Genomic DNA, 24,439 nt, shown 5'->3' with positions numbered 1-24,439 from the left:
TAGCAAATGGTACGTGTTTGTGCAATATAAAAGGAAATCTATATTCCATTGCATTATATTATATATATATATTCCACTATGTTTTTTAATTTTTTAAAAATTGTTTTCTTTTATTTATTGGACACACAGCATATGGGATCTTAGTTCCCCAACCAGGGATCCAACCCATGCTCCCTCCGTTGGGAGCTAAGAGTCTTAACCACTCGACCACCAGGGAATCCCTCCACTATTTGTTTATATAGCCAGTTAGCAATGTTCTTCTTTTTTTATTTTTTAGCAATGTCCTTTCACTCTCTTGGTCGATGTTCAGTTACCTGGGAAATTCTACATTTATTATTTTGTAAACTAATTTTTAAATTACTGGGCTTCCCTGATAGCTCAATTGGTAAAGAATCTGCCTGCAATGCAGGAGACCCCAGTTCAATTCCTGGGTCAGGAAGATCCCCTGGAGAAGGGAAAGGCTACCCACTCCAGTATTCTTGGGCTTCCCTGTGGCTCAGCTAGTAAAGAATCCACCCACAATGTAGGAGACCTGGGTTCAATCCCTGGGTTGGAAAGATCCCCTGGAGAAGGGAAAGGCTACACACTCCAGTATTCTGGCCTAGAGAATTCCATGGACTATATATGGTCCATGGGGGTCACAAAGAGTCAAACATGACTGAGAGACTTTCACTTTTTAAAATCACTAATAATGATTAAAATTCTGCTTACATTAAACCAGTTTAAAAAGAGAATGGTAGGATATAAGGTGAAAAGCAAAAGTATCTTTGGTTGCCCTGACCCCACCCCTGACTCAGACTAGGATCGGTCCATGCTGGCAAGTCTCCTGAGCTTTAGCAAGGCCAAGAGTCCTGCTTATTTCATGAGGGGCTGGACTCCTATACAGGATCTCACAGTCTGGGCTGTGTGGCAGAAACCAGGGCAGGAAGAAGTTATCTGAGCAAGCTTTCATGAGGTATACTCACATCTGTCACATTCACCACCCCAATCTGTGGCTTGAAGAGGTCAATCTTGAAAGTCTTTTCCCAATAGGCAACAAGCTGTAGCAACAAAAAATAAAATTAGACAGTAGGCATCATCCCCTGTTCAAGCCACTTTTTGTGGCTGGACCCACCTGCCATCCCATCACAGTAATGAAGCCACCATTGGTTAAAGGTCTCCAAAACAGCTGTGGGCATGGAGGAAATTGCAGACTTGGCATTCAGCACTTTAAATAAGCATGGAAAAAAGATGTCATAACACAAACTATGAAAGCATGTAATATAAAAGCTTCTAAAGCTGGAAGGAAGAATATTACAGAGATCATCCAAAGTTGTTTCCCAAATTCCCTGTGGCTCTTTTATAGTTTATGTGTGGTGAAGGAGCCATTCCCCTCCACAATATCTCACTTAAAAACCCCTTACCTTGAGCCCTTTTGCTCGTGAGATGTCTGGGAAAGCAGTGGTGTGCCGTAAGTGGGCATGCAAGAAAGAAGACGCCTTCTGCATTCAAACAGACTTGGGTTCATGTGGAATAATATCTGACTGGGGCAGGACTCAACGAGTAAGGGACCATGAAGTAAGAAGATAAAGATATTCAGGGATAGAAAGTATCACAAACAAATATATGGTCTGATGGAGACTAGAGGATAGTCAAGAACTTGGATATCAGAAGTCTGAAGATTTCTCATTTGCAAAAGCAAGGCAAACACAGAGCAGGTCAGGAGAAAAGCAGAGCACCTGTGAGTTTGCAAACCGAAATAGTTCAGGTAAATGAGAACTAAAGCCAGGTAGCAGCTAAACAAAAAACACTATAATTACAGCATCTTATAAGGCCATGACTTCGTTATGGTTGCCCGGAATTATGACATTGACCTTAGGTGACATGGAACTCTCTGCCTTTGATTCACTCATCCTCTATGTAGGACTGGGTTCCAGGACCCCTGAGATCACTGACACCCTTCATTTTTGTATATTTAATCATAGTTTGATCAATTGTGACCTATGCAACAAATGATAATTCCTGGAAGAAGACAGAGATCATTTATAGTCTTTTATTTTTTTCCTATTCTTTTGTCGCACCGAAAAGCATGTGGGATCTTTTTGGCCCCCCGCCAGGGATGGAAGTGTGCCCCCTGCAGTGGAAGTGGGGCATCTTAACCACTGGACCACCAGGGGAGTCCTATCATTTATATCCTAATGATAGCTAGTACTGAGTATCCGCATTTAGTTCAACCTGAAGTCTATTGGTCAGGAAGCAAAAGTTAGAACTGGACATGGAACAACAGACTGGTTCCAAGTAGGAAAAGGAGTACGTCAAGGCTGTATATTGTCACCCTGCCCATTTCACTTATTTGCAGAGTACTTCATGAGAAATGCTGGGCTGGAAGAAGCACAAGCTGGAATCAAGATTGCCGGGGGAAATATCAATAACCTCAGATATGCAGATGACACCACCCTTATGACAGAAAGTGAAGAGGAACTAAAAAGCCTCGTGATGAAAGTGAAAGAGGAGAGTGAAAAAGTTGGCTTAAAGCTCAACATTCAGAAAACTTAGATCATGGCATCTGGTCCCATCACTTCATGGGAAACAGATGGGGAAACAGTAGAAACAGTGTCAGACTTTATTTTGGGGGGCTCCAAAATCACTGCAGATGGTGACTGCAGCCATGAAATTAAAAGACGCTTACTCCTTGGAAGAAAAGCTATGACCAACCTAGATAGCTTATTCAAAAGCAGAGATATTAAATTTGCCAACTAAGGTCCGCCTAGTCAAGGCTATGGTTTTTCCTGTGGTCATGTATGGATGTGAGAGTTGGACTGTGAAGAAAGCTTAGCGCCAAAGAATTGATGCTTTTGAACTGTGGTGTTGGAGAAGACTCTTGAGAGTCCCTTGGACTGCAAGGAGATCCAACCAGTCCATTCTGAAGGAGATCAGCCCTGGGATTTCTTTGGAAGGAATGATGCTAAAGCTGAAACTCCAGTACTTTTGCCACCTCATGCGAAGAATTGACTCATTGGAAAAGACTCTGATGCTGGGAGGGATTGGGGGCAGGAGGAGAAGGGGACGACCGAGGATGAGATGGCTGGATGGCATCACTGACTCGATGGACGTGAGTCTGAGTGAACTCCGGGAGCTGGTGATGGACAAGGAGGTCTGGCGTGCTGCGATTCATGGGGTCGCAAAGAGTTGGACACGACTTAGTGACTGAACTGAACTGAACTGAAAGTCTATTGACTAATAGACCAAACTTTGGCATCACATAGACCTAGGTTAGAAGATCATATATACCACTTACAGCTTAAACCTCTCCAGTTGTCACCCTGTAAGATAGGTATTGTAATGGTCTGTACTCCATAGGGTTGTTGAGAGGATCAGATGAGATGATGCTTGTAAAGAATTTACCATAGTTCTGGGCATATAATAGAGTTTATTAGCTACATTCATTACCACTGGGCTCACATATTGCTACAAATTCTGTTTATTCTCTTTAAAATGAAGCATAATCAAGGCTTTGATCATTGACCCAGCAAGAGTTTAAGGGCCTTACACATTCACCAGGTGCTAGATATTATGCTAGGAGGGCATGATGAACAAGACAGACAGGGTCCCTGCCTTCCCAGAAGTTGTTCTTAACTCCATGCAGGATGTTCATCTCTGAAGGTTTAGAAACTTGGGTTGCCTCAGAGTGATGGTCCCCCTCAGAAAATGAAAGAGGTTATAGCAAGGGGTGGTAGGCAGCTATGGAACTGTTGGCAGAAGAATTTCACCCACGCTTGAGTGGGCCCCAGAGGAACTCTGGCCTCCAGGGAGTGAGAACAGCAAGTCTTACCAGGTCAGTGTAGGCACCAGGCCTTAAGCTCAGTGCTGTCCCAGGGGCTAAGATCTTCACATTGGGTGGAGGCAGCCACTGGGCTTCTGCAAGTGCCCCTCTTATTTTACCTCCTCCTTTGTGCATCCGGTTCTCACGCTAAACACAAACACGAGACTGCAACAGTGACCAAGGACGAGGCCCCAGTCTGAGCCACTCACCAGGGGAAAGTCATCGGGATCAATCCATACGATACTCAGGTCCGGGTTGTCTGTGTTGTCCCGGGCAACCTGCTTCAGGATCTCCAGGAACTCATAGCCATCTGAAGCAGGATGCAAGAAGGGTGAGTAAGCTCTGCGCATACATGGTTTCTAAGAGGAAAAGCAGAGGGCCGCTTTCCCATGAGGGTTTCTTAGGTTATTTGGTGCATACCCTTAATGACAGGATTATTCTATAAAATGAGCCAGATGAGAACTCCAGACACAAAGCAGCTGATTCCAAGGAAACGATAAACATTTTGAATAAAGAAATTAAAAGTTTCACAGGGAAGCGTCTGGTTGTAACTCAAAGCTAAATTCCGTTTGCTAAATTGCCTGTAAAAACTGACCAGCCTAGGAGTCAGAAAGTGCAACCCCAGAACAGAGAAACTCCAGTCTGGTCCTCAGGGCTCTGCTCCATCTCTTAAAACAAACAATTTGTTATCCCTCAGAGTTCCGGTTCCCCAGGACGTTCACTCTGTTGACCAAGAACTTTTCGCCTAGATCCTTAGTTTTCTATAATCTGGAGTTCCTAAAACTTTCAAACCAAGTGGGCTTCTGATTGATGTGTGCGTGCTAAGTCGCTTCAGAGTGTCAGACTCTATGTGACCCTATACTGCAGCCTGCCAGGCTCCTCAGTCCATGGGATTCTCCAGGCAAGAATACTGGAGTGAGTCGCTGTGCCCTCTTCCAAGGGATCTTTTCGACCCAGGATCAAACCCGCATCGCTTACGTCTACCTGCATTGGCAGGTAGGTTCTTTACGACAGTTGGTTTCAAAGCTCTGAGTTAGTGAATGGGGTTCCCTTCCTCCCTGTCGCTATTTCCCTGAGAGCTCTGCCCTCTTCTTATTCAATTCACAGCACTCATTGCCCACCAGGGGAAGGATAATTCATATGAAAAGCAAATACAAGCCTCATTAAGACAAGCTGATGGCTTCAAGAGCACAGAAAGCCTAAACCTTGAAGAACTAAAAAAGAGAAACTTTATGTCATAAACAAAAAGTGTGTTTAGTAAGAAAAAAAGGAATGTTTATTAAGAGAAAGCATAGCCTAAACCTTCAACATCCCTCTCCCCGACTCCCAATCAGTAACAAAGAGTTTAGGTTGTAACAAGTCCCTGAGAATAAGCTCTGTGCCAGTGTGTATGTTTGTGTGTACAAGTCCAGGTGCTGGAAAAAACACGCCCATGTGTCCACATATAAAAGCTCCATGGTTTCAGGGAATCCCAGAGTATAGGGGACTCAATGGCTTGTTTTAGAATAAAACTCAGGAAAATGGAAAGACCTCAGAGTCTCTTGGTGAACTCTCTGGTGCAAGAGCCCTAGGACGGAGGCCTCACTGAGTTCTCTGGGGGGACATAGATGAGGTTGAGGGGAGATGGACCTGAAGAGGACCAGCAATTGGGATGAAGAGGACCAGTGATGACTTAGTAGCTCAGATGGTAAAGCACCTGCCTGCAATGCATGAGACCTGGGTTTGATCCTGGGTTGGGAAGATACCCTGGAGAAGGAAATGGCAATCCACTCCAGTATTCTTGCCTGGAGAATCCCATGGACAGAGGAGCCTGGCAGGCTATATAGTCCATGGGGTTGCAAAGAGTTGGATATGACTGAGTGATTAACACACACACAGATATAAGGAAGACCTGTCCCCATGCCTGGGTGGACCACATACTGGAAAAGAAATCTATGGCATCCAGTCAATTTGGCTTCCCTGTGGCTCAGACAGTAAAAAATCTGCCTGCAATGCGGGAGACAGGGATTCCATCCCTGGGTCAGAAAGACCCCCTGGAGAAGAAAATGGCGATCCACTCCAGTATTCTTCCCTGGAGAATTTCAAGGACAGAGGAGCCTGGTGGGCTATAGTCCATGGGGTCGCAAAGAGTTGGACACAACTGAGCGAGTAACACCACCAGTCAATTTGAACCTCTCTCTGCAGCCTCTGCAGAATATGCCTCTCCTCTCTCCGGGCACCCTAGCCTTTGTTTGGCCACCTGGGGCCTCTTGGGAAAGTATTTTCCCTGCACTTCCTCTTCCCTAATACACTCTAGGCAAAATGCACACTATTCTTAGCAGCTCTGCTTTGAGTGGGTGTAGTCTCTTTAAGTGTGGCTGCTGCTGCTGCTAAGTCGCTTCAGTCGTGTCCGACTCTGTGTGACCCCATAGACGGCAGCCTACCAGGCTCCCCCGTCCCTGGGATTCTCCAGGCAAGAACACTGGAGTGGGTTGCCATTTCCTTCTCCAATGCAGGAAAGTGAAAAGTGAAAGTGAAGTCGCTCAGTCGTGTCCAACTCCTAGCGACCCCATGGACTGCAACCTTCCAGGCTCCTCCATCCATGGGATTTGCCAGGCAAGAGTACTGGAGTGGGGTGCCATTGCCTTCTCCTAAGTGTGGCTAAATCATACTAAAGATCCAGAGTGGACCCCTCACCCTTGTTACCTGGAAGGCAGACCTACCTCTAGCAGAGAAGAGGGTCTTTATGGCCTGCAGCCCTATCCTGCAGAGATCTGGGTGGTTTGGGTGATGTTTCCATCTATCCTCTGAATTGTATGACAGAGATGGATGGGGTTTTGTGCTTTACAGTTTATCATCTGTCACTGCAGGGGTGGAAGTGGAGGTGGGGCTATTCCTCCTGCTGCCCGCAGGTGTGGCCGAGAAGGTCCCTCCAGAGTGCCATTGGCTGCTGCTACCTGGACACTATGAATCTGCCTTCTCTGGGCGTGTCGCTGTGTCACAGGATAGGGACTATGGTGCCACCTGGGTTATCTGTGGGTTTACGTATCATCAAACACAGACTGCAATGGGGGGTTTTCAGCAGCCGAGAACAGATGGATGGCTACAAATAAGGTGCAGCTGCCAGTACTCTGGAAAGCGAGAATCACATGTGACAAATCAGAAATTCACAAAGAGGATGAAATTCAACAACACAGTCCGGAATTCATGTAGAAAGTAAAGCTGAAGTGCAAAAGACTGACGTAAGGGAAGGCAGAAATGGGTCTAGGCACGAGTGTAGAGGAAGAAGATCTGAACGGAAGCCAAATACAAGATGGTACCGCTTGTTTCTGATGGAAAACCCACATATCACGATTTATAAATAGGAATGCACATACAGGGACATTTTTGTTTCAGAGCAGGTTTGGAGATAAAAAGAGAAAGATTGAAGAAACGAAAATTGGGTCCTGCAAGAAAAATCAAATGATCTGGAGTTTTTACAGAAAATAAGTCAAAATTGTGGCTTAATGCTTGTTTTTAAGAATACAGAAAGGTTTTTTGTGAGGAGAATATTCTTTGTGCCTATGGAGAAGCGAGGAAAGCTCAAAAAACATGCCTCAAATAAATTAATAAATGAGTTACCATTAACGTTGGGATGTTTCATCCAGAGTCAAGGGCAGTGTTTGACATTCTGGATGATGTATTCTGTAATGGGCCTACTCCCTCTGCAACCCTGAATATTTCCAAGAGCAGAACCTACTCTTCAGGGAGGCAGCCCAGCTTGATTCTTAAACATGTGGACACCTGGGCCAAATGGTCCAAATCCTGGGTCTGCTGTTTGGAGTGTGACTTAGGGCAAGTCATGTAATGTCTTGGTTTCTCGTCTGTAAAAGGGGGATGATAACAATAGTACCGATTTTGTGGGATTGTTAGTTAAATGAGTTAGTGTCTATAGAACTTAGATGGTGCCTGACACAAAGTAAGGCTTAGCTATTATTCTTCTGAAATTCTCTGACATTCTTCTGCCTGAATACAAGGAACCTGACCATTCATCTGTTTATCCAATGCATATGTCTTAAGTGCAATGATCTGGGCACAGGGTGGGCTAGATACAGTTTTGGCCCCATGTGGCAGAGAAGACATTTTCCTATGCAGTTACACCAGGAGGTGGTATATCCTAGAGTGATTCCTTCTGGTCCCTGTTGCTGATTGCAGGCTGCAGGGGTGGCTATAGCAGCTGCTATGACTATGAGAACCTTACCTCAGTGCAGGATTAAAGCAGGGTTTACTTACTTTGTTTTAAAGTCATTAAGCTAATTTTTATATTCCTGATCCAAGGCTCACAAGCCCTATTTACCTCCATTAATTCCCAGCCTGAAATCCTTGTTGGAATGAATTCTCATTCATCTGTGAAAGCAGAATTAAGACAGCCACAGTGGCCTCATATGTATTTAGTCACTAAAATTTTAACTCACAAGTTCAGTTTCTTCTTAGGGACCACTTCCGTTTCGTTATAAAATAGGTGTCCTGGAAAAGGGACACATCCATTGTGGACCCCTATTTTTGACCAAGAAGGCAGGCGTTGGGAGCCATATTTCACTTTCGTAATTCAATGTTAAGCACAAGGCTAGTTCACAGTTGCAACTATATGAATGAATGAATGAATGAATGAGTTTGAAATTAATGAACATTTTCTTATCAATGATATACCCAGCCTAGAGGCCTTTTAAGATTGTGACCATGTATTTCTCAAAAAGAATAGCCTGTAATTCTTTTTTTAAAAGGTAGATTAAGAAAAAAGAGGAAATATTATTGTTTTGAGATTTGTAGTCTAGCAGTTATCTCACCATTGAAAGTAGAGAGCTATTCTCTGTGGTCATTAGTTACAGAAGCCACCATTCTCAAAGCCAGAAGGGATTCCCAAATATCCCACATATCCAGGCAGGTGTATAGATAGCCCCCCCCGCAGAACATTGGTCTGTCTTCTGTCTTGCATGTTTCCAGCGCTGAGACCCTCTGGCCTCCCTAAAGGTCTAGTACAGAATCAATAACCCAGACAGTCAAAGTTGTTTTCTTTCATCAAACTGAGATTTCCTTTTTTCTCAAGAAGTCCATCTCCCAACTTCTTCCTTTAAGCACACAGGGCATTGTTCTTTATATGCAGGAAGCCTGCGATCATGTTGCCCAACCTTGATTTTACCAGTATTTCTTGAGCGTTTACTGGCTACTGGCTAAGTGCATTTGCATTTAATCTTTGTATCTAGTCCTGATGGAGGGTAGGAAGCTGTTATTATCTCCATTTTAAAGAGGGTGAGATTCAGACACAGGGAGAGTCCCTGATTTGCCCAGCATCTCACACCAGCAAGTCACAGAGCCAGGATTCTAACGCAGGTCTTTGGTCTACACCGCGGGTTCTGTTTCCATAGTCCACAGCACGTGGGCTCCACACTGACCCAAACTGCCGCGCCTTCTTGCTCAAGTCTGTGCTTGAGACTCGAGCACCAGGAGTGAAAGCATCCACATGAGGGAGGCGAGGGCATGGACAGTGGGAGACACGTGGGTGGGCCTGGGGGCTGGTGGGCTGGCCTTTGCCTCCCCCTCCCCCAGTAGCCATGGGCCCCTTCCCCGCTTTCTAGTCTGCAGCTGAGCCACAGCCTGTTCAGTCGGCTGTCAGTGATTTCCCTGAGTGTGCCTGGAATCTCAGAGCTGGATCCAAATACAGAAGAGGGGCCAGTGGTAAAGAATGCAAGAAATGCAGATGCAGACACAGAGATCAGACTTATGGACACAGGCGAGGGGGAGGACAGAGAAGGTGAGACGAATGGAGAGAGTAGTATGGAAGCATAAACACTACCATATTTGAAATATGTATGTGTGTATGTTAGTTGCTCAGTCGGGTCCGACTCTTTGCAACCCCATGGACGGTGGCCCACCACGTTCCTCTGTCCATGGGATTCTCCAGGCAAGAAGACTGGAATGGGTTGCCATTCCCTTCTCCAGGGGATCTTTCCGACCCAGGGAGTGAACCTGGTCTCCTGCACTACAGGCAGATTCTTTACCGTCTGAGCTACCAGGGAAGCCCACGTAAAATAGGTAGCCAATGGAAATTTGCTGTTTGACTCAGGGAACTCAAACTTGGGCTCTGTAACATACGTATGTGTGGGCTAAGTCACTTCAGTCATGTGCAACTCTTCGCAACCCCATGGACTATAGCCTGCCAGGCTCCTCTGTCCATGGGATTCTCCAGGCAAGAATACTGGAGTGGATTGCCATTTCCTTCTCCAGGGGATCTTCCCAACCCAGGATTGAACCCTCATCTCTCACGCCTCCTGCATTGGCAGGTGGGTTCTTTACCACTAGTGCCATCTGGCAAACCCCGGACATATGTACACCTATGGCTAATTCATGTTGATGTATGGCAGAAACCAAACCAATATTGTAAAGCAATTATCCTTCAATTAAAAATAAATGAATTAAAAAAAACACACACACACAATAAACCAGATGCAGGTTTGATCCCTGGATCGGGAAAATCCCCTGGAGGAGGAAATGGAAACCCACTCTGGTATTCTTGCCTGGGAAACCCCATGGACAGAGGAGCCTGCTGGGCTACAGTCCATGGGGTCACAAAGAGTCGGACACGACTGAGCACACACACATGCATGCCCAATGCAGTGAGAGCCCTGATTCCTTCCCTGCCAGACGAGACTGGTCCCTGAGATCCCACGACCCAGAGCCGAGGGCTCAGGCTGAGCCAGGTTTCCCACGGTGAGCAGGAGGCCTCTGGGAATCACATCTTTGTGGGAGGAGACGATGATGATTATGCTTTCCTCCTTCCCGGGCAGGGAGGGCCTGGTGGGAATGAGGCTGCGCAAGCACTGGGGGACCAGTTCCAGGCCAGTCCCAGCCGTGCCAGAAGCCAGGGTCTGTCTGGCAGACACACGAGTGTCTCAGACCCAGCAAGGGCCCCGCAGTAACAGGTCCAGGCCCTCTGCACGCTGCCCACCAGGCCCTCACACTGTCCTCCTGACCCATCCTCAGGGGCTGGCGGCGCTCATCCCATAAATACGCTGATAGACACCCCCGCCCCCACACTGCCCCCAGGTGCAGATGGGACTCGGAGTCTCGCTCCTGGAGACAGGCCTAGGCTTGGGGAACCGGGCTGGATGGCCAAGTCCTGTGACTATTGCTTCTGGGGGAGGTGACACAAATACGCAGACATCACGTGGCTCGCAGGTTGTGTCTGGACTTAGAAGACCCTGAACAGGTCACTTAACCTCTCTGGGGCTTCTATCTCCTCAACTGACAATGGAGAGAAAAGCTTCCCCATGACCTTGGGGGCTCGTTAATAATAATGATACTACTGTTATCATGCCAGGCACTTGCAGAAGAGACTGCAAAGATTTTCCCTGTCTTCTTTCTTTCCCACTCCATCAGCATTTAATTCATGTCAAGTGTTCTTCACTGTATTCATCCTTCGTTAGCAGGAGGGCTCCTGGGGTCACTGGGCGGGTGTATCCTGTGTGCCCACATGTATCAGACCCAGGGCCAGATGCCAGGACACAGAGGTGTGGAGGGCAGTCACCTGAGAGGTCTCCTCTCAAAGGCCCACTCAGTGCGTAAGCAGCAGCATGGCATCTGAACCTGGGCCCTTTGGGAGCCGTGCGAGACAAAGTTGAGAGTGCATCCCTGACAAGTGAGTCACTCAGTCACCTGTTAGAGAGAGATGGGGGCCTTGGTATGGGCCCCACAGTCCTGAGCTGGCCCCTGAGACATTAACACACCCTATCACTCCGTACACAGTGCTCCTCTTCTCTGTCTTAGCTCTTGCGTGTGTGCATATGTGCTAAGTCACTTCAGTCGTGTCTGCCTCTTAGCAACTGCGGTCTATCAGGCTCCTCTATCCATGGGATTTCCCAGGCAAGAATACTAGAGTGGGTTGCCATGCCCTTCTCCAGAGGATCTTCCTGACCCAGGGATCGAACCCTCATCTCTTATGTCTCCTGCATTGGCAGGTGGGTTCTTTACTACCAGCGCCACCTGGGAAGCCCGAGCTCTTGGGGCCCGGAACTGGTGGGCAAGGCAAAGCGTACAGGGGCAGAGGCAGCAGGTACCGTCCAGGGCTTGGGGCTGGACTGCCTGGGTTGGAATCGCAGTTCTACCACTGATTAGTCACGTGACTGAGGGATGCTGCTTAACGTCTCCATCCCTTTGTTTCCCTAACTGCATATCAGGGAAGATGATAATGACAGTACCTATTGCTTACAAGGGCTTCCCTGGTGGCGCAGTGGTAAAGAATCCGCCTGCAATGCAGGAGACACAAGTTCAATCCCTGGGTTGGGAAGATCCCCTGGAGAAGGAAATGGCAACCCACTCCAGTAGTCTTGCCAGGGAAATTTTTTGGACAGAGGAGCTTGGTGGGCTACAGTCCATGGGGTCGCAAAGAGTCAGACACACGATTTAGTGACTGAACAGCGATGACTACCTATAAGCACAGGGCTGCCGTGAAGATGACATGTGCAGATATTTCAGTGCTTAGAACTATATTTAGCAAGAACTGCATTTTGAATTTGATCAAATTTAAATTTGGAAGCTCAATTAAGCAGTCAGTGCTCCTATTTGAGGCAACTAGTGTCAAAAACATTTTACAAGAAACTGAGGCTGTTGAAACTCAATTGGAACAAGGGCTTGGACCCTTGTACTCGGGGCCCCTCACTGGTTGTATACCATAGGCTCAGACAGCAGCCTCAGTGCATCTCCAGCTTGTTAGTGCTAATGTCCCCAGTGCCCTTGGAGGATATCCATCCAGCATGAGCTCACGTAGAAATGCCACTTTGTGACCCTTTAATCCAGTGCTCTAAAGAAGATGTCAGCCTGATGCACACACCTCTGGGGGTGGCAGGGGAGATGGTTCATTTTCACAACTGTCAAACAGTAGATCTGGCTGCATTCTGAGCGCAAGAGCTGAGAGGAGGCTGCGGAAGAGGAAGCCGGGCAGCACCACAGGGCACTGGGCAAGACCAGAGAGCTGTAAAGGTCCCTTCCAGCCAGGCCTGCCTGCAGTCCCAACAGGGAGGAGAGCTCACCGCAGAGGAGAGCAGTTGTGCTCAGGGCCAGAGAGCAGGCAGCGTCTGCAATCCCTGAACAGAAGCCCTCCACTGGGACTGTCAGAACTGCTGGGAGAGTCCTTGAGAGACTAGGTCACTCAGAGAGACCTTTATTACTGCTGCTGCTGAATAATCGTAGATTCCAAATCTGGGAGCATCAGTGGGGAGGAAGTTTTCTTCATTGATTGGGCTCTCAAGCTTCCAGGCAGCTCCTTTCTCCTCACTCCCTCTTACTTTTCTTGCTCTCTTGGCTCCCACCTCCCCCATCCCTTGCTCAGAGCCCGCAGCTGGCTGGGGCGACCCCAGGGAGGCAGTGTGGTCAGGTGGACAGTGCCCAAAGGAGCCATCCAGAAATCTAAACTCCTGTGCCTGCCATGCCTCTAACCATGCCATCTTGAGTGCTTCACTGAACTTCTTTGGGTCTTTTCAAATGTTGGAGGTGCAGAGGGTGGTGAAGGACAGCAGAGAGGAAGGAGGGCAGGCTAAACAGTCACTCAGACTCTGCAGGGTAGTAATTCTGAGGGACGGGTAGACACGAAGTAGGGCTTTGTGGTTCAGGGTGGGGCTAGGCACCCAGTTGGCGCTCAGCTTAATTCCAGCTCCGCTGCTCCCCAGCAAGTCAGCTGCTCTGGGCCTCCTCGGCTTCATCAGTTGTAAAATGGGAATAAAAGTAGTATCTCCCACATGGGGTTACTTCATCTAAGAATACAATAAGTCACCATCATCCTCATCTTTATCAGAATCACGATGTAGTCAGAGGTCAAGAAAGCCTGCCAGAATTTGAATCTTGGCTTGAATACAGCAAGTGATTTGGGCAAGTCATTTCACCCTTAAGAATCACTTTTCTCATCTGATGCTGGGAGGATTGTCATCATGCATATATCCCAGGGTGGCTTTAAGGACCAGATAGGACCACCTCCAGAAAGCTCACAGCACACTTCTCCAGACTCTTAGCTCTTTAAGAGAGCTGTATTATTTTCTTTGGTGAGTGGGTAGGGGTTTGTTTGGTGCATTGGGCCATGCAGAGCATGTTAGCAAGAGCAAGGTATATCAGGAAGTACTGTCTGGGTAGGAATGAAATTCCTAGTCCTGCAGTCAGGCCCCTCTGCCCTGGTTACACATCAGTGACCTGCAGTAATGACTGACTAGTCGCAGAGTCAGGGACTTTCACAGGAAAGCCTTTCTCTTTCCCAGCCCTGAGCGGGCCAGTCCCCTACCCCCTCCCTGAGGAAAGATGCTGTGAGCCCGTCCTCCCTCCCCAACCTCCACCCCCAGCGCATTTCTTCCAGCTTCCCAGTAACAAGCCCCAGCATGGGCTCCTGTGGGGCAAGACACGGCTTCGGGCCCAGGGATATTTGTGCAGGGAGGAGGTGGAAGTAGTTTCAGGAGCTTGATTCATTACAGCAGCAATCTCGGTCAAACAGGTTCCTGCAACTTCTCCGAGGCCTCTTTGTTCCATTGTTCCAGAGAGCCAGACAGGCCTCCCCACAATCCTGGGAGGGGGCAGGGGGTGGGAAAGGAAGCCCCCTGGAGTCTCGCCAGCAGCCTGCTGCTGATGGCCATTTCATCTCTGTTCACACAACACCAGGGATCCCATTCTGTTTGATTATAGCTTGTAAACCTTGGGCAACTGGCTTCTTTGCTATTTTCTTCTCCAGGGGCTGGGGGTAGCCAGAATTGTGGAAAAAAGCTGGAAACATACTGATATTTTTTTTGGACATAGATTAGGTTTTCTTGAAGAGTTTTCCCAAATCTCTAAGTCAATGATGGGAAAACTGGGATATGGGTGAACATTCCAAAAACTTAATGAAAAAAATTGGAAGGAAGCTTTCAGATAATTTGGAGCATAAATTTGTTTTTCATACAAAGGAATATTATTTGACTCTAAAAAGGAATGAATTATTGATACATACCACACACAGATGAATATGGAAAACATTATGGTAAGTGAAAGATGCTAGGTACAAAAGGCTGCATATTACATGACTTCATTTACATGAACTATCCAGAACAGTCAAATCCATAGAGACAGAAAGTACACTGAGTTGTTGCCAGCGGGTGGAGGAAAAGGGAATAGGAGTGGCTGCTAATTGAGATGAGATTTTTTCGAGATGATGAAAGTGTTCTGGAATTAGATGGTGGTGATGTTTGCACAACTTTGTGAATATAGTAAAACTGCTGAATTGCACACTTAGAAAAGGTGAACCTTAGGGACTTCCATGGTGGCCCATGGCTAAGACTCAGTGCCCCCAGTGCAGAGGGTGGGTTCAATCCCTGGTCAGGGAACTAGATCCCACATGCTGCCACTAAGAGTTTGCGCGTCACAACTAAGACCCAGGGTAGCCAAATACATAAATATTTAAAGAACAATGTATCTTATGATGTGTGGATTATACCTCAATTTTAAAAATTGCATGATAAAAACATCTGGGTTTCAGTTTGTAAGTAACTGTGGAGGCTGACAGTGTTTTACCAAACAAACAAAATGCTGGTCAGATAGTGAAGAGCTGGGCTCGGTCTCAGCCAGTCATCAGCATATCTAATTACCTGCTCACAGGTATTTATTCAGCACCTACTCTGTGTCAAGGCACGGACAAGAACCAGGTATATATTGATGAATGGGACAATCGTCCCCTCTTTGTGGCCTCCCACTAGCTCATTGAGCCCTCTTCTCTGACCCTCTACTTCCTTATCTGTCTTTATGAATGAATATATGAGAGGCTGAGGCAAATACCATACAAATGTGTCTTACCCGGAACAGTGGCTCCCAAACCCCACAGGACATCAGCACTTGGCTCAGAGCTTGTTTCAGTCAGTCCCAGGTGGCTTGGTGGCACTGTCGGGTTGGGAAGCCCTGCCCAGGCACCTCACAGCCTGGCTGCTTACCCATCCTAAAGGAAGTTCCCTGCCTTCTCTTGCGTTCTGGACAGTCCCAAGTCTTCCAAAACACACTTTAGAATCACCGCTTACCCTTCCCTTTGGGAAACTTTATTTACAGAGCACTGCTGTAGGAATCCAGAATTTTACCACCTGCAAAATTAATTTTTCCTGCACTTCACTCTCCACTAGTGTTAAAGAGTGAAACCAGGAAAAACTTAACCAGGTTAACACCCATTTATAGGGTCATTTTGTACTTTAGGAATAAGCTGCTTGTTTTGCCCAGTTCTCATTATTTGGCGGAATATTTTCTATGAAGTTTCCCAAGCATAGACAATATTTTGCAGACCAAAGGACTCACAGTTGTTATTTTAAGGTAGGATTGTAATTCATATAGGCTAGATCACAACATTGGTAAATGAAGTTTAAATGTGAACAGAAGTTTACCTCCATCCCCCTATACATAGGGGCTTCCCTGGTAGCTCAGCTGCAATGCAGGAGACCCTGGTTCCATTTCTGGGCTGGGAAGATCCCTTGGAGAAGGGATAGGCTACCCACTCCAGTATTCTTGGGCTTCCCTGGTGGCTCAGATAGTAAAGAATCTGCCCGCAATGCAGGAGACCAGGGTTAGATCTCTGGGTTGGGAAGATCCCCTGAAGGAGGGCATGGCAAACCACTCCAGTAATTCTTGCCTGGAGAATCCCCACGGACAGAGAAGCGTGGCGGGCTACAGTCTTTGGGGTTGCAGAGTTGGACACGACTGAGTGACTAAGCACAGCACCCGCATACACATACACATCCTTAAACCTGGGATGTTTTAGCATCCTCCTCCTCAGTCCTTGGTGCTTCTTAATAGGCAGCTAGGCAGCATGAGGTTCATACACTTGTGCTGTGCTCAGTCGCTCAGTAGGGTCTGGTTCTTTGTGACCCCATGGACTGTAGCCCACCAGGCTCCTCTGTCCATGAGATTGTCCAGGCAAGAACACTGGAGTGGGTTGCCATTTCCTTCTCCAGAGTCATACTTTCTTGCTGCTGCTGCTGCTGCTAAGTCACTTCAGTCATGTCCAACTCTGTGTGACCCCATAGACGACAGCCCACCAGGCTCCCCCGTCCCTGGGATTCTCCAGGCAAGAACACTGGAGTGGGTTGCCATTTCCTTCTCCAGTGCAGGAAAGTGAAGAGTGAAAGTGAAGTCGCTCAGTTGTGTCCGACTCTTAGCGACCCCATGGACTGCAGGCTACCAGGCTCCTCCGTCCATGGGATTTTCCAGGCAAGAGTACTGGAGTGGGGTGCCTTTGCCTTCTCCACATACTCTCTTAGCTGCGTGCGCATTTGAATGTGGAATCATCCCTAACAAGCTACCTACCACCAGGGGGCGCTCGATACCTTGCGGTTGCGGAAGACCGGAAATGACGGAAGAGAGGGTGAGGGCTGACAAAGGAGAGAGGTCAGTTTTGGCTTAAGGTGCGTTAAGAGTGGGGATGAGGGTTAGGGTTCCTACCTGGGTCACTCCTCTCCGCAAATGCCACAATGTGGATTCCGTTCAAATCATCTTCCTGTGGGAGAGAAGAATCAAAGTTACTCTCTTGGGTGGAAAGATACCAGGGAGTGAGTCCCGGACAGACTCAGAGGCTGGAATGAAAATGGGAGGCGGTGGAGCGGGGTGGAAGCAGGGGCACACATTCAGGAAGGGAATACCGATGAGCCGCGGGGAAGAAGACTGGAGTTTAATCAATGGGTTTGCAAGACAGGAAAACAGCAACCACACACAGACATTAGCATGAAAAGGGCCTCACTCGCGTGGGCTGGAGGATCCAAGAGAGCAGCAGTAAAAGGCAAAATGAGGAAGAATGTGAGTTTGGTTCATCAGGAGCTCCGAGGGCCACAAAGCATTCTGGACACAGCTCCGCGAGTGCGTGTGTCAGTGTGTGTTTCGAGAATTCACCGCCAGCAAATATAATCAAATACCAGATTATAGAAACTTCCGAATGCTGCCAACAGATCCTGAAACTGTCCTTAAACAGGTAGCAGATAAGACTCTATGAGATAAGTGAGGATGTGGGTCTGTTTTGTTCACACAAAAATCTACACCTGTGTAGTCCTTTTGTTAAAGACACCTCTTACTGAAGAAGCAGAACCTGTGTAGAGGACGCTTTGCTGAGTGTGACCTCCCAAGTTGTTTCCTTGGGGTCCTTTCTGCTTGCCAAAGCAGGATAGATCCTGAGAGTGGGCAGCTGCAGGAAAAGTCTGGAATTTAGACTTAGGGAAAGTTGAGGGTGTGACAGTAGAAGTGTGTGTGGAGGCTGGGATGGAGTAGAGAATCAGAGAGAGTGTTTCAAATCCATGGGCAACCAAGTGCATCTCGTGTTTCTGTGTCCTGAGCAGAAAGGACCATATATGCACCTTGTGTCTCCTCTGCACTGATTATTTCTGCAGAAGGAGAAGCAGGAGCTTGGAGGGGCCCCTCTTATGAGAAATGTGAGCCTCAGGAGACCTGGAGAGGAAGCTGTGTGAGAATGGGGCACCAGGGACAAATCTAAGTGAATATGATTATCGCTGACACTGGCAGAGGGATTCACTGGGTGCCCTGAATGTCATATTAGAATCATCCTAGGGAAAAAAAAAAAAAAAAAACACTCCAGGCATCTCAAACCTCTCATGATCTCTGTTTCCATTTCAGTTGATTTTAATGCTGGTGCAATCCTATCTAAATGCTAATTTTTTTTTCCTTTGAGTTTGGAATGGACAAAAACCTCCAAATGGTCTAAGAGAGATTACATGGAAAATATTATTAAAAACAAGAGTGGGCACTGCCATGGTCAGACTCTAGGGAATTGAATTTTACAGATACGTGTGTGCACGCATACGTGAGTACAGGTTTATTACACAAATCTGACAGCAACCAGAAGGGGAGTCTGAGCTTTCGCTGTTTTACATTTGCTATTATCGCCAGACAGAACATCCTCATCAGTTCTCATTAGGCTACCCTGTGTCTCTGTCGCCTGTCATCAGTTGGAAGTAAGCAGTGTTAACTCTAGGAAGAAGGCTTCATTTCTGTATACCCTTCTACAGTGCATTTGGAAATTAGTTTTAGAATTAAAAATCCACATTAATTTGCTAAGAAGTTGTTCTTAATATGGCTGTCACTCCCCAGGCCTGAGATGGCTGTTGGATGAAGAACCATAACGCAGAGAAAGAGCCTGTTTCTTTATGGATCTCAAAGATTCAGCACACAAACCTGTATTGAATACCTGCAAAGAGGCAGTTGCTTCTCAGTGCCAGGTATTTTCAGTAATAAGCTCACAGAGCAAGAATCCATGGTCAGGCCGGTAAGTCAGGGCTCCTCAGTGTGAATCCAATGTGTGAGGTGGGGGAAGAGCCAAGCTGACCATCCACCAGCCTGAGAACACCCCAGGGGCTTTCTGTGAACCCCACAGCCTTTGCTGTGCAGATCACGCAGTTAGTCATCACATTACCTTGAAAATAACCTTTTTCATTGCGCAAATCTCTCTCAACTCGATGGCAGGCTCTCTGAAGGAATGGATTATGGCTTAAAATAATAATGATGGTGAAAATGGCAACAATGATATTTGCCACTTGTCACACAATGCATCAGTACTTTGTAAATACAATATTTCTGAATCTCAAAGTCTGATTCCTATTTAAGGCTTCAAGAATTGAGTGACTTACCTAAAGCCGTGGAGATGGTACATTACACAACTGGCATTCAAGCCAGCTCTGTCTGACCCCAAAGTCCACTCCTTCTCTTTCTCAATGACGGGGTCCCAGATAGGCCACTGTGACATAAAGCTGTTTTGGCTGAAGGCGTCTGAATTCCTGAAATGTTTTAACTGCCTAAAAGCAGAGCCTCCCCAAGAACTCGGTTGTCATCACTCAGACAGACATTATCACAAAATTATCGTTATCTGCCATCTAGTCTCCTAAGGGCCCATTTATCATTCAAACAAGTCATTTTGTTCTCCCAGAAGTGCTTCTCTGCCCCCCACCCCACCCCCGTTCCCCATTAAGATGGTGTATAAGCCCCTCCTTGAGTCACGTTTCTCCCATGCATGAATAGCTGATTAAATCTGTGGGTTTTTCCTCTTGCCAATCTGTCTTTTATCGTTTAAGTTGCAGGCCCTAAGAAATAGACCTAAGAGGGTAGAGGAAAAATTTTCCTCTCTGACATTCCCAACAAGAGAGAGAATGGGCTCTGCTAATCTCTTGTCTCTCCACAGGCTTTGCAGAAGATGTTGCAAATGCTGGTCGGTAGCTCTTTCTTAAGTTGAAAGAGGCCAGGGAGGGGCTTTTAGGCCAAGTGTCTGAGCACCAGATCCCCCAAAGAAGTGGAAACTTGGGAGTTACTTTGATGACTCCCTTAGTGTAGATTTGCTAGCACTTTGTATGTCCCTTTGTCATAGCAGCAAACATACTGGGCTGACATACCAGGCTGGGGTTCTATTATTATTGGGACTGTTTCATCTACTCATCTAATTCATCTAATTCATCTAATTCATCTAACCCTGAATTCCTAAGGACAGGACAGCAATGCTTATTTTTATAACATGATTAGCACAATGTAATAGGTTCTTCTTAATGTCTGTTGAATTTTTTAATAAAAAGAGTATAGTGATAAAAATCTTACATACCTCTGGAAGAAAATTGGCAAATATTAGAGATACCAAGGAAAAGGAAACATCAGTTACCCACCAATCAGATATTACCATTGTTCATATTTAACTCTGTTTCCTTCTAGTCTCTGATGAATGTTTACTCTCATGTTGAATGAAGAGATGCAAAGAGAAGAAAAATAGTTAAAACTGTCAGATTCCCTAACTAAGGGGCAATCAGTGATATAGGGGTTCACTGGAGGAGATCCCTGGCCCCCTCTGGGAATGACTTTCCTATTGCAACTAAGGGAAGATTCTTTCAGAAAGAACTAGTGAGTCCCAATTTCTGTGGGCTTTTGCCAAGGACTGTGGCTGACAACTGGCCAGGATGGAGGGCCAGTGGGGAGGTGGAGTCTCAAAGCAGAGGGACAAGTCAGCATTGAGTCTGGACATCCACTGAATATTCTAAGTAAATAAATAAATAGCTATCTGATTTACACACAGCAAATATTACTAGGTACCAGTATTTTGGAAATAATAATTTATATTTTCTGTGATTTACTGCTGTAAAAACCTGCACAGTTGGGGAGAGAAGCCAGTCAAAGGTTGCATTAGCCCTACCTAGTTTTTCTATTTTATTTAAATATCTTGCAATGTCTAAGCAAGTGGGTGTTGAAGATCAAGATTTTGAAGTTCACAAATTGGTCGCTTTCCCCAGCCTGTGCAGTATAAGTTGCTGTGGCCAAATAGCCCCTGAAAGTGGGTACATGTGGACGGGATAGGGACCGAGTGGCTTCCCCAAGGTCCTTCTGACAGTCTGATTTCTGCTCCTCTTTCAGGATGTGAAGATAACCCTGGGTGGCCTGTCCTGCCCTTTCTCCCTAGTTGGAGACTTGGATGAGGGGCTGGCTAGGGCTTCTGGGGATGTCATATGGATATTACACGATGGGGTGTTGGAAAGGACTAAACCCCTCTGGTTGCCCTTTTCTCTGCCTGGCTGAATTCAATACACAGCCCCTTTCCAATTAGAAAGCAGTTGAATATATACTAATGTGGAAAGTATGAGCCATCACTTTTATTTTATAGTATAGCAAAAGCTATAACTTATTCATTAAGTGAAAAGAAAGCAGAGACTGGGTTCCAGTGAAGTCAGACGGCAAACTTCCTTTCTGAATATCTGCCTCTGATATGGGAGAGGGAGCATTTCTTCAGAGCAGTGTGCAGGGGGGTGATTTGAGAGGTGTCCATGATCAGAAGGAGGGGGCAGGACTCTCCTACAGTGGTGGTGTGGTTTTGGGTGTGATACTGCTCTGTCGGTGAGGAAAGGCCTGAGAGAAGGGTTCTACAACTCTGCAGTGTTTCCCTTCCAGGAGCCTAGAGACTTATCTCTTAAGAATGAACAAAATAAGAATTAAAGGCATAGCTGAACAGAACAGTAATAATCACTCTCGATTTGAAATAGTACCTTGTCTCATGAAAGACAAAGACAGACCAACAACCTATTTCAGATTAAAGGCAACTAAAAAAACATAGCAGTCAAACACAAGCCTCGGATCAAGGTTTGGATCCTGCGCCAGGAAAAAAATGTTTTCTCTTGCTATAAAGGATACTAGTGACGACTGGTCAATTTAAATGTGGAATTATGTTAGTATTAACTTCCTGATTTGGATAAGCATACTGTGATTATGTGGGCGTCCCAGATGGTACTAGTAGTAAAGAATCTGCTTGCCAATACAGGAGACGCAAGAGACTCTGGTTTGATCCCTAGGTCGGGAAGATTCCCCGGAGAAGGGCACGGCAACCCGCTCCAGTATTCGTGCCTGGAGAATCCCAGGGACAGAGGAACCCGGCGGGCTAAGGTCCATAGGGTTACAAAGAGTTGGATACGACTGAAGCGATTTTGCATGCATGCACACACTGATTATGTAAGAAAAAGTTCTTGTTTTTATACAACTTCTGAAGTGTTTAGGAGCAAAAGGGAATTGGGTCTGCTGTTTACTCTCAAACAGTTCAGAAAAATTCTATATCAAGAGAATGTGATAAAACCAAACATTAACACTTGGGGAATCTGGGTAAAGAGGTCATGGAATTTGTTGTGCTGTTTTTTATAAGTCTGAAATTGTTTTAAGTGAAAGGTGGGAATTTTTTAAAAAGGAATATTATTTTTAAAGCATTGTTATACCCTTTTTTAAAAAATTTTAAAATCCAATAACAAGACCTCCTAAGTGTTAAATTTTTGAAAGGTTTAAATGTTAGGAAAAGATGTTTCTATTGTGTTGTGTTGCTGTTAAATAATCCACTCCTCCAGACTGAATTATTTGCCTTTGATGTGAAACGTTTGTTTTACCTTCAGATATCCAAAGAAGTTACATGCCAGTAAAACAGAGAGTGTTAAGTTACTCCATGATTCTGTTCATCTGTCGCTTTAGACTCTGAACTAGAGAATTAGTAAACACATGCTTCCACGTTAATCTCTTTCTCCCTACCACCAACCCTTCTCTCCTTCTCCACCAAAATGTTGCCTTATGGGGACATGGTCCACTCTAGGATATATGCTGGAGAAAACAAGAGATTTGGTTCCAGGTGATCTAAATTTAAGTCCCCAGATCTAATGCTTATTGGTTATATATCTTTGAGTAATTGACTCCCCTGGTGGCTCAGATGATAAAGCGTCTGCCTGCAACGCGGGAGACCCGGGTTCGATTCCTGGGTTGGGAAGATCCCCTGGAGAAGGCCCTGGAGAAGGAAATGGCAATCCACTCCAGCACTCTTGCCTGGAAAATCCCATGGGTGGAGGAGCCTGATAGGCTACAGTCCACGGGACCCGCAAAGAGTCGGACACGACTGAGCGACTTTACTACAATTGATTTAATCTGTGCGATTGTCAGTTTTTCTAGGAAGCTAAAATACTACTTGTTCTATGTCACTTTCCAGAACTGTTGAGAGATCCAAGTAAAGGGGCACGTGAAATGCTTTGAAAAAGCTTCACAGATTTTGGTTGTTACTGTTTACTCAATTTTGTATAAAGCCGGGGTGGGGTAGGGGTGTGCATCTTCAAGGCCCTCTTTATAATGCTAACCCACCTGACATATTGTCTGTGACATAGACCTCGGGGACAATCTGACTTGGCACTTTTCAGTGCCCTGAGTTGGTATTTACAAAAACAGCTACCACGCACTAATGGAGTACCTACCGTGTCTGGGTTCTTCGAACCTTTCATCCCTACAATAAGCCTGATTTTAGACGCAGGAGCTAAAGCTCAGAAAGGCCACATGACTTAAGGTAGGACACAAAGCTAATAGGTGGCAGATTCTGAACTTGAGCCCAAGTCTGAAATGCGTGGTCTGAGCTGCTTCTACCTGTGACCTTGGGTTTCTGGTGGCCACTGAATAAAAGCCAGTAGTCACTCTAGGAAATGAGCTCAGAGATACAGTAGTTTTGCCTCGTGGCCAGCCCAGGGGAACGGAGTTGTAACTCAGTGTGACGCTGTCCACATGTCAAATTCTCCACCACCCCAGACACCCACTCCAGACAAATAAGACTTGGTTTGAGGTTTAGAACTCAAAGGGGTATTCCTCTTGGGGAATGTACTCATCTCTACAAGGCAGAAAGAGTTTGCCACTTTCTTACCCATGTTTCAAACATATCTTCTGGGCGCAGGCGACGTAGAGTGGGTCTGGGGGAAAAAAAAAAAAAGAAGATAAACTTCCTTGAATAGAGATGACCTCAGCTGACACCAAAGCCCCAGCACAGTGAAATGTAGGAGGAGATGTTGGTTCACTTTCCCAAGTCGTACATACTTGTTTTCTCTCTTAAGGAAACAGCAGATCGACCCTGTTGTGTGTGACACAGAGCTGGGCCTAAAGGCTTCCCATAGGCCCATTTGAGCCCAAGATTATAAAGTCTATCACAGAAAATGGGTCACAGGGAACGGGGTCAGCTTATGCCCAGGCCAAGAAGCCCTTTCCCTTCTCACTGATAGGGGACACTCCTGAGAACCCTGAGCAGGCCCAGAATCAGGAGACCCAGGAGAGGAAACAGCCCAGAGCTACAGGAGTTTTATCACCAGGGTGATCCATCAAAAG

General features: G+C 46.3%; 1 protein-coding gene across 1 annotated transcript in view; it reads right to left on the bottom strand.

The window, feature by feature from the left end:
• CASQ2 (calsequestrin 2) overlaps positions 1–24,439 on the bottom strand; it is a 70,760-nt gene that overhangs the window by 1,605 nt on the left and 44,716 nt on the right. Inside the window, exons 7-10 of the mRNA XM_052637051.1 lie at positions 23,985–24,030; positions 17,246–17,300; positions 4,012–4,112; positions 966–1,040 (exon numbers count right to left, since the gene is read on the bottom strand). Coding sequence (XP_052493011.1) covers positions 966–1,040; positions 4,012–4,112; positions 17,246–17,300; positions 23,985–24,030 — 277 coding nt within the window. The remainder of the gene's footprint in view (positions 1–965; positions 1,041–4,011; positions 4,113–17,245; positions 17,301–23,984; positions 24,031–24,439) is intronic.

The sequence above is a fragment of the Budorcas taxicolor genome, chromosome 3 (genome assembly GCF_023091745.1).
Source record: "Budorcas taxicolor isolate Tak-1 chromosome 3, Takin1.1, whole genome shotgun sequence".
NCBI lineage: Eukaryota > Metazoa > Chordata > Mammalia > Artiodactyla > Bovidae > Budorcas > Budorcas taxicolor.
Note: the sequence above shows the minus strand (reverse complement) of the source record. Positions and strands in the feature narration are given on the sequence as shown.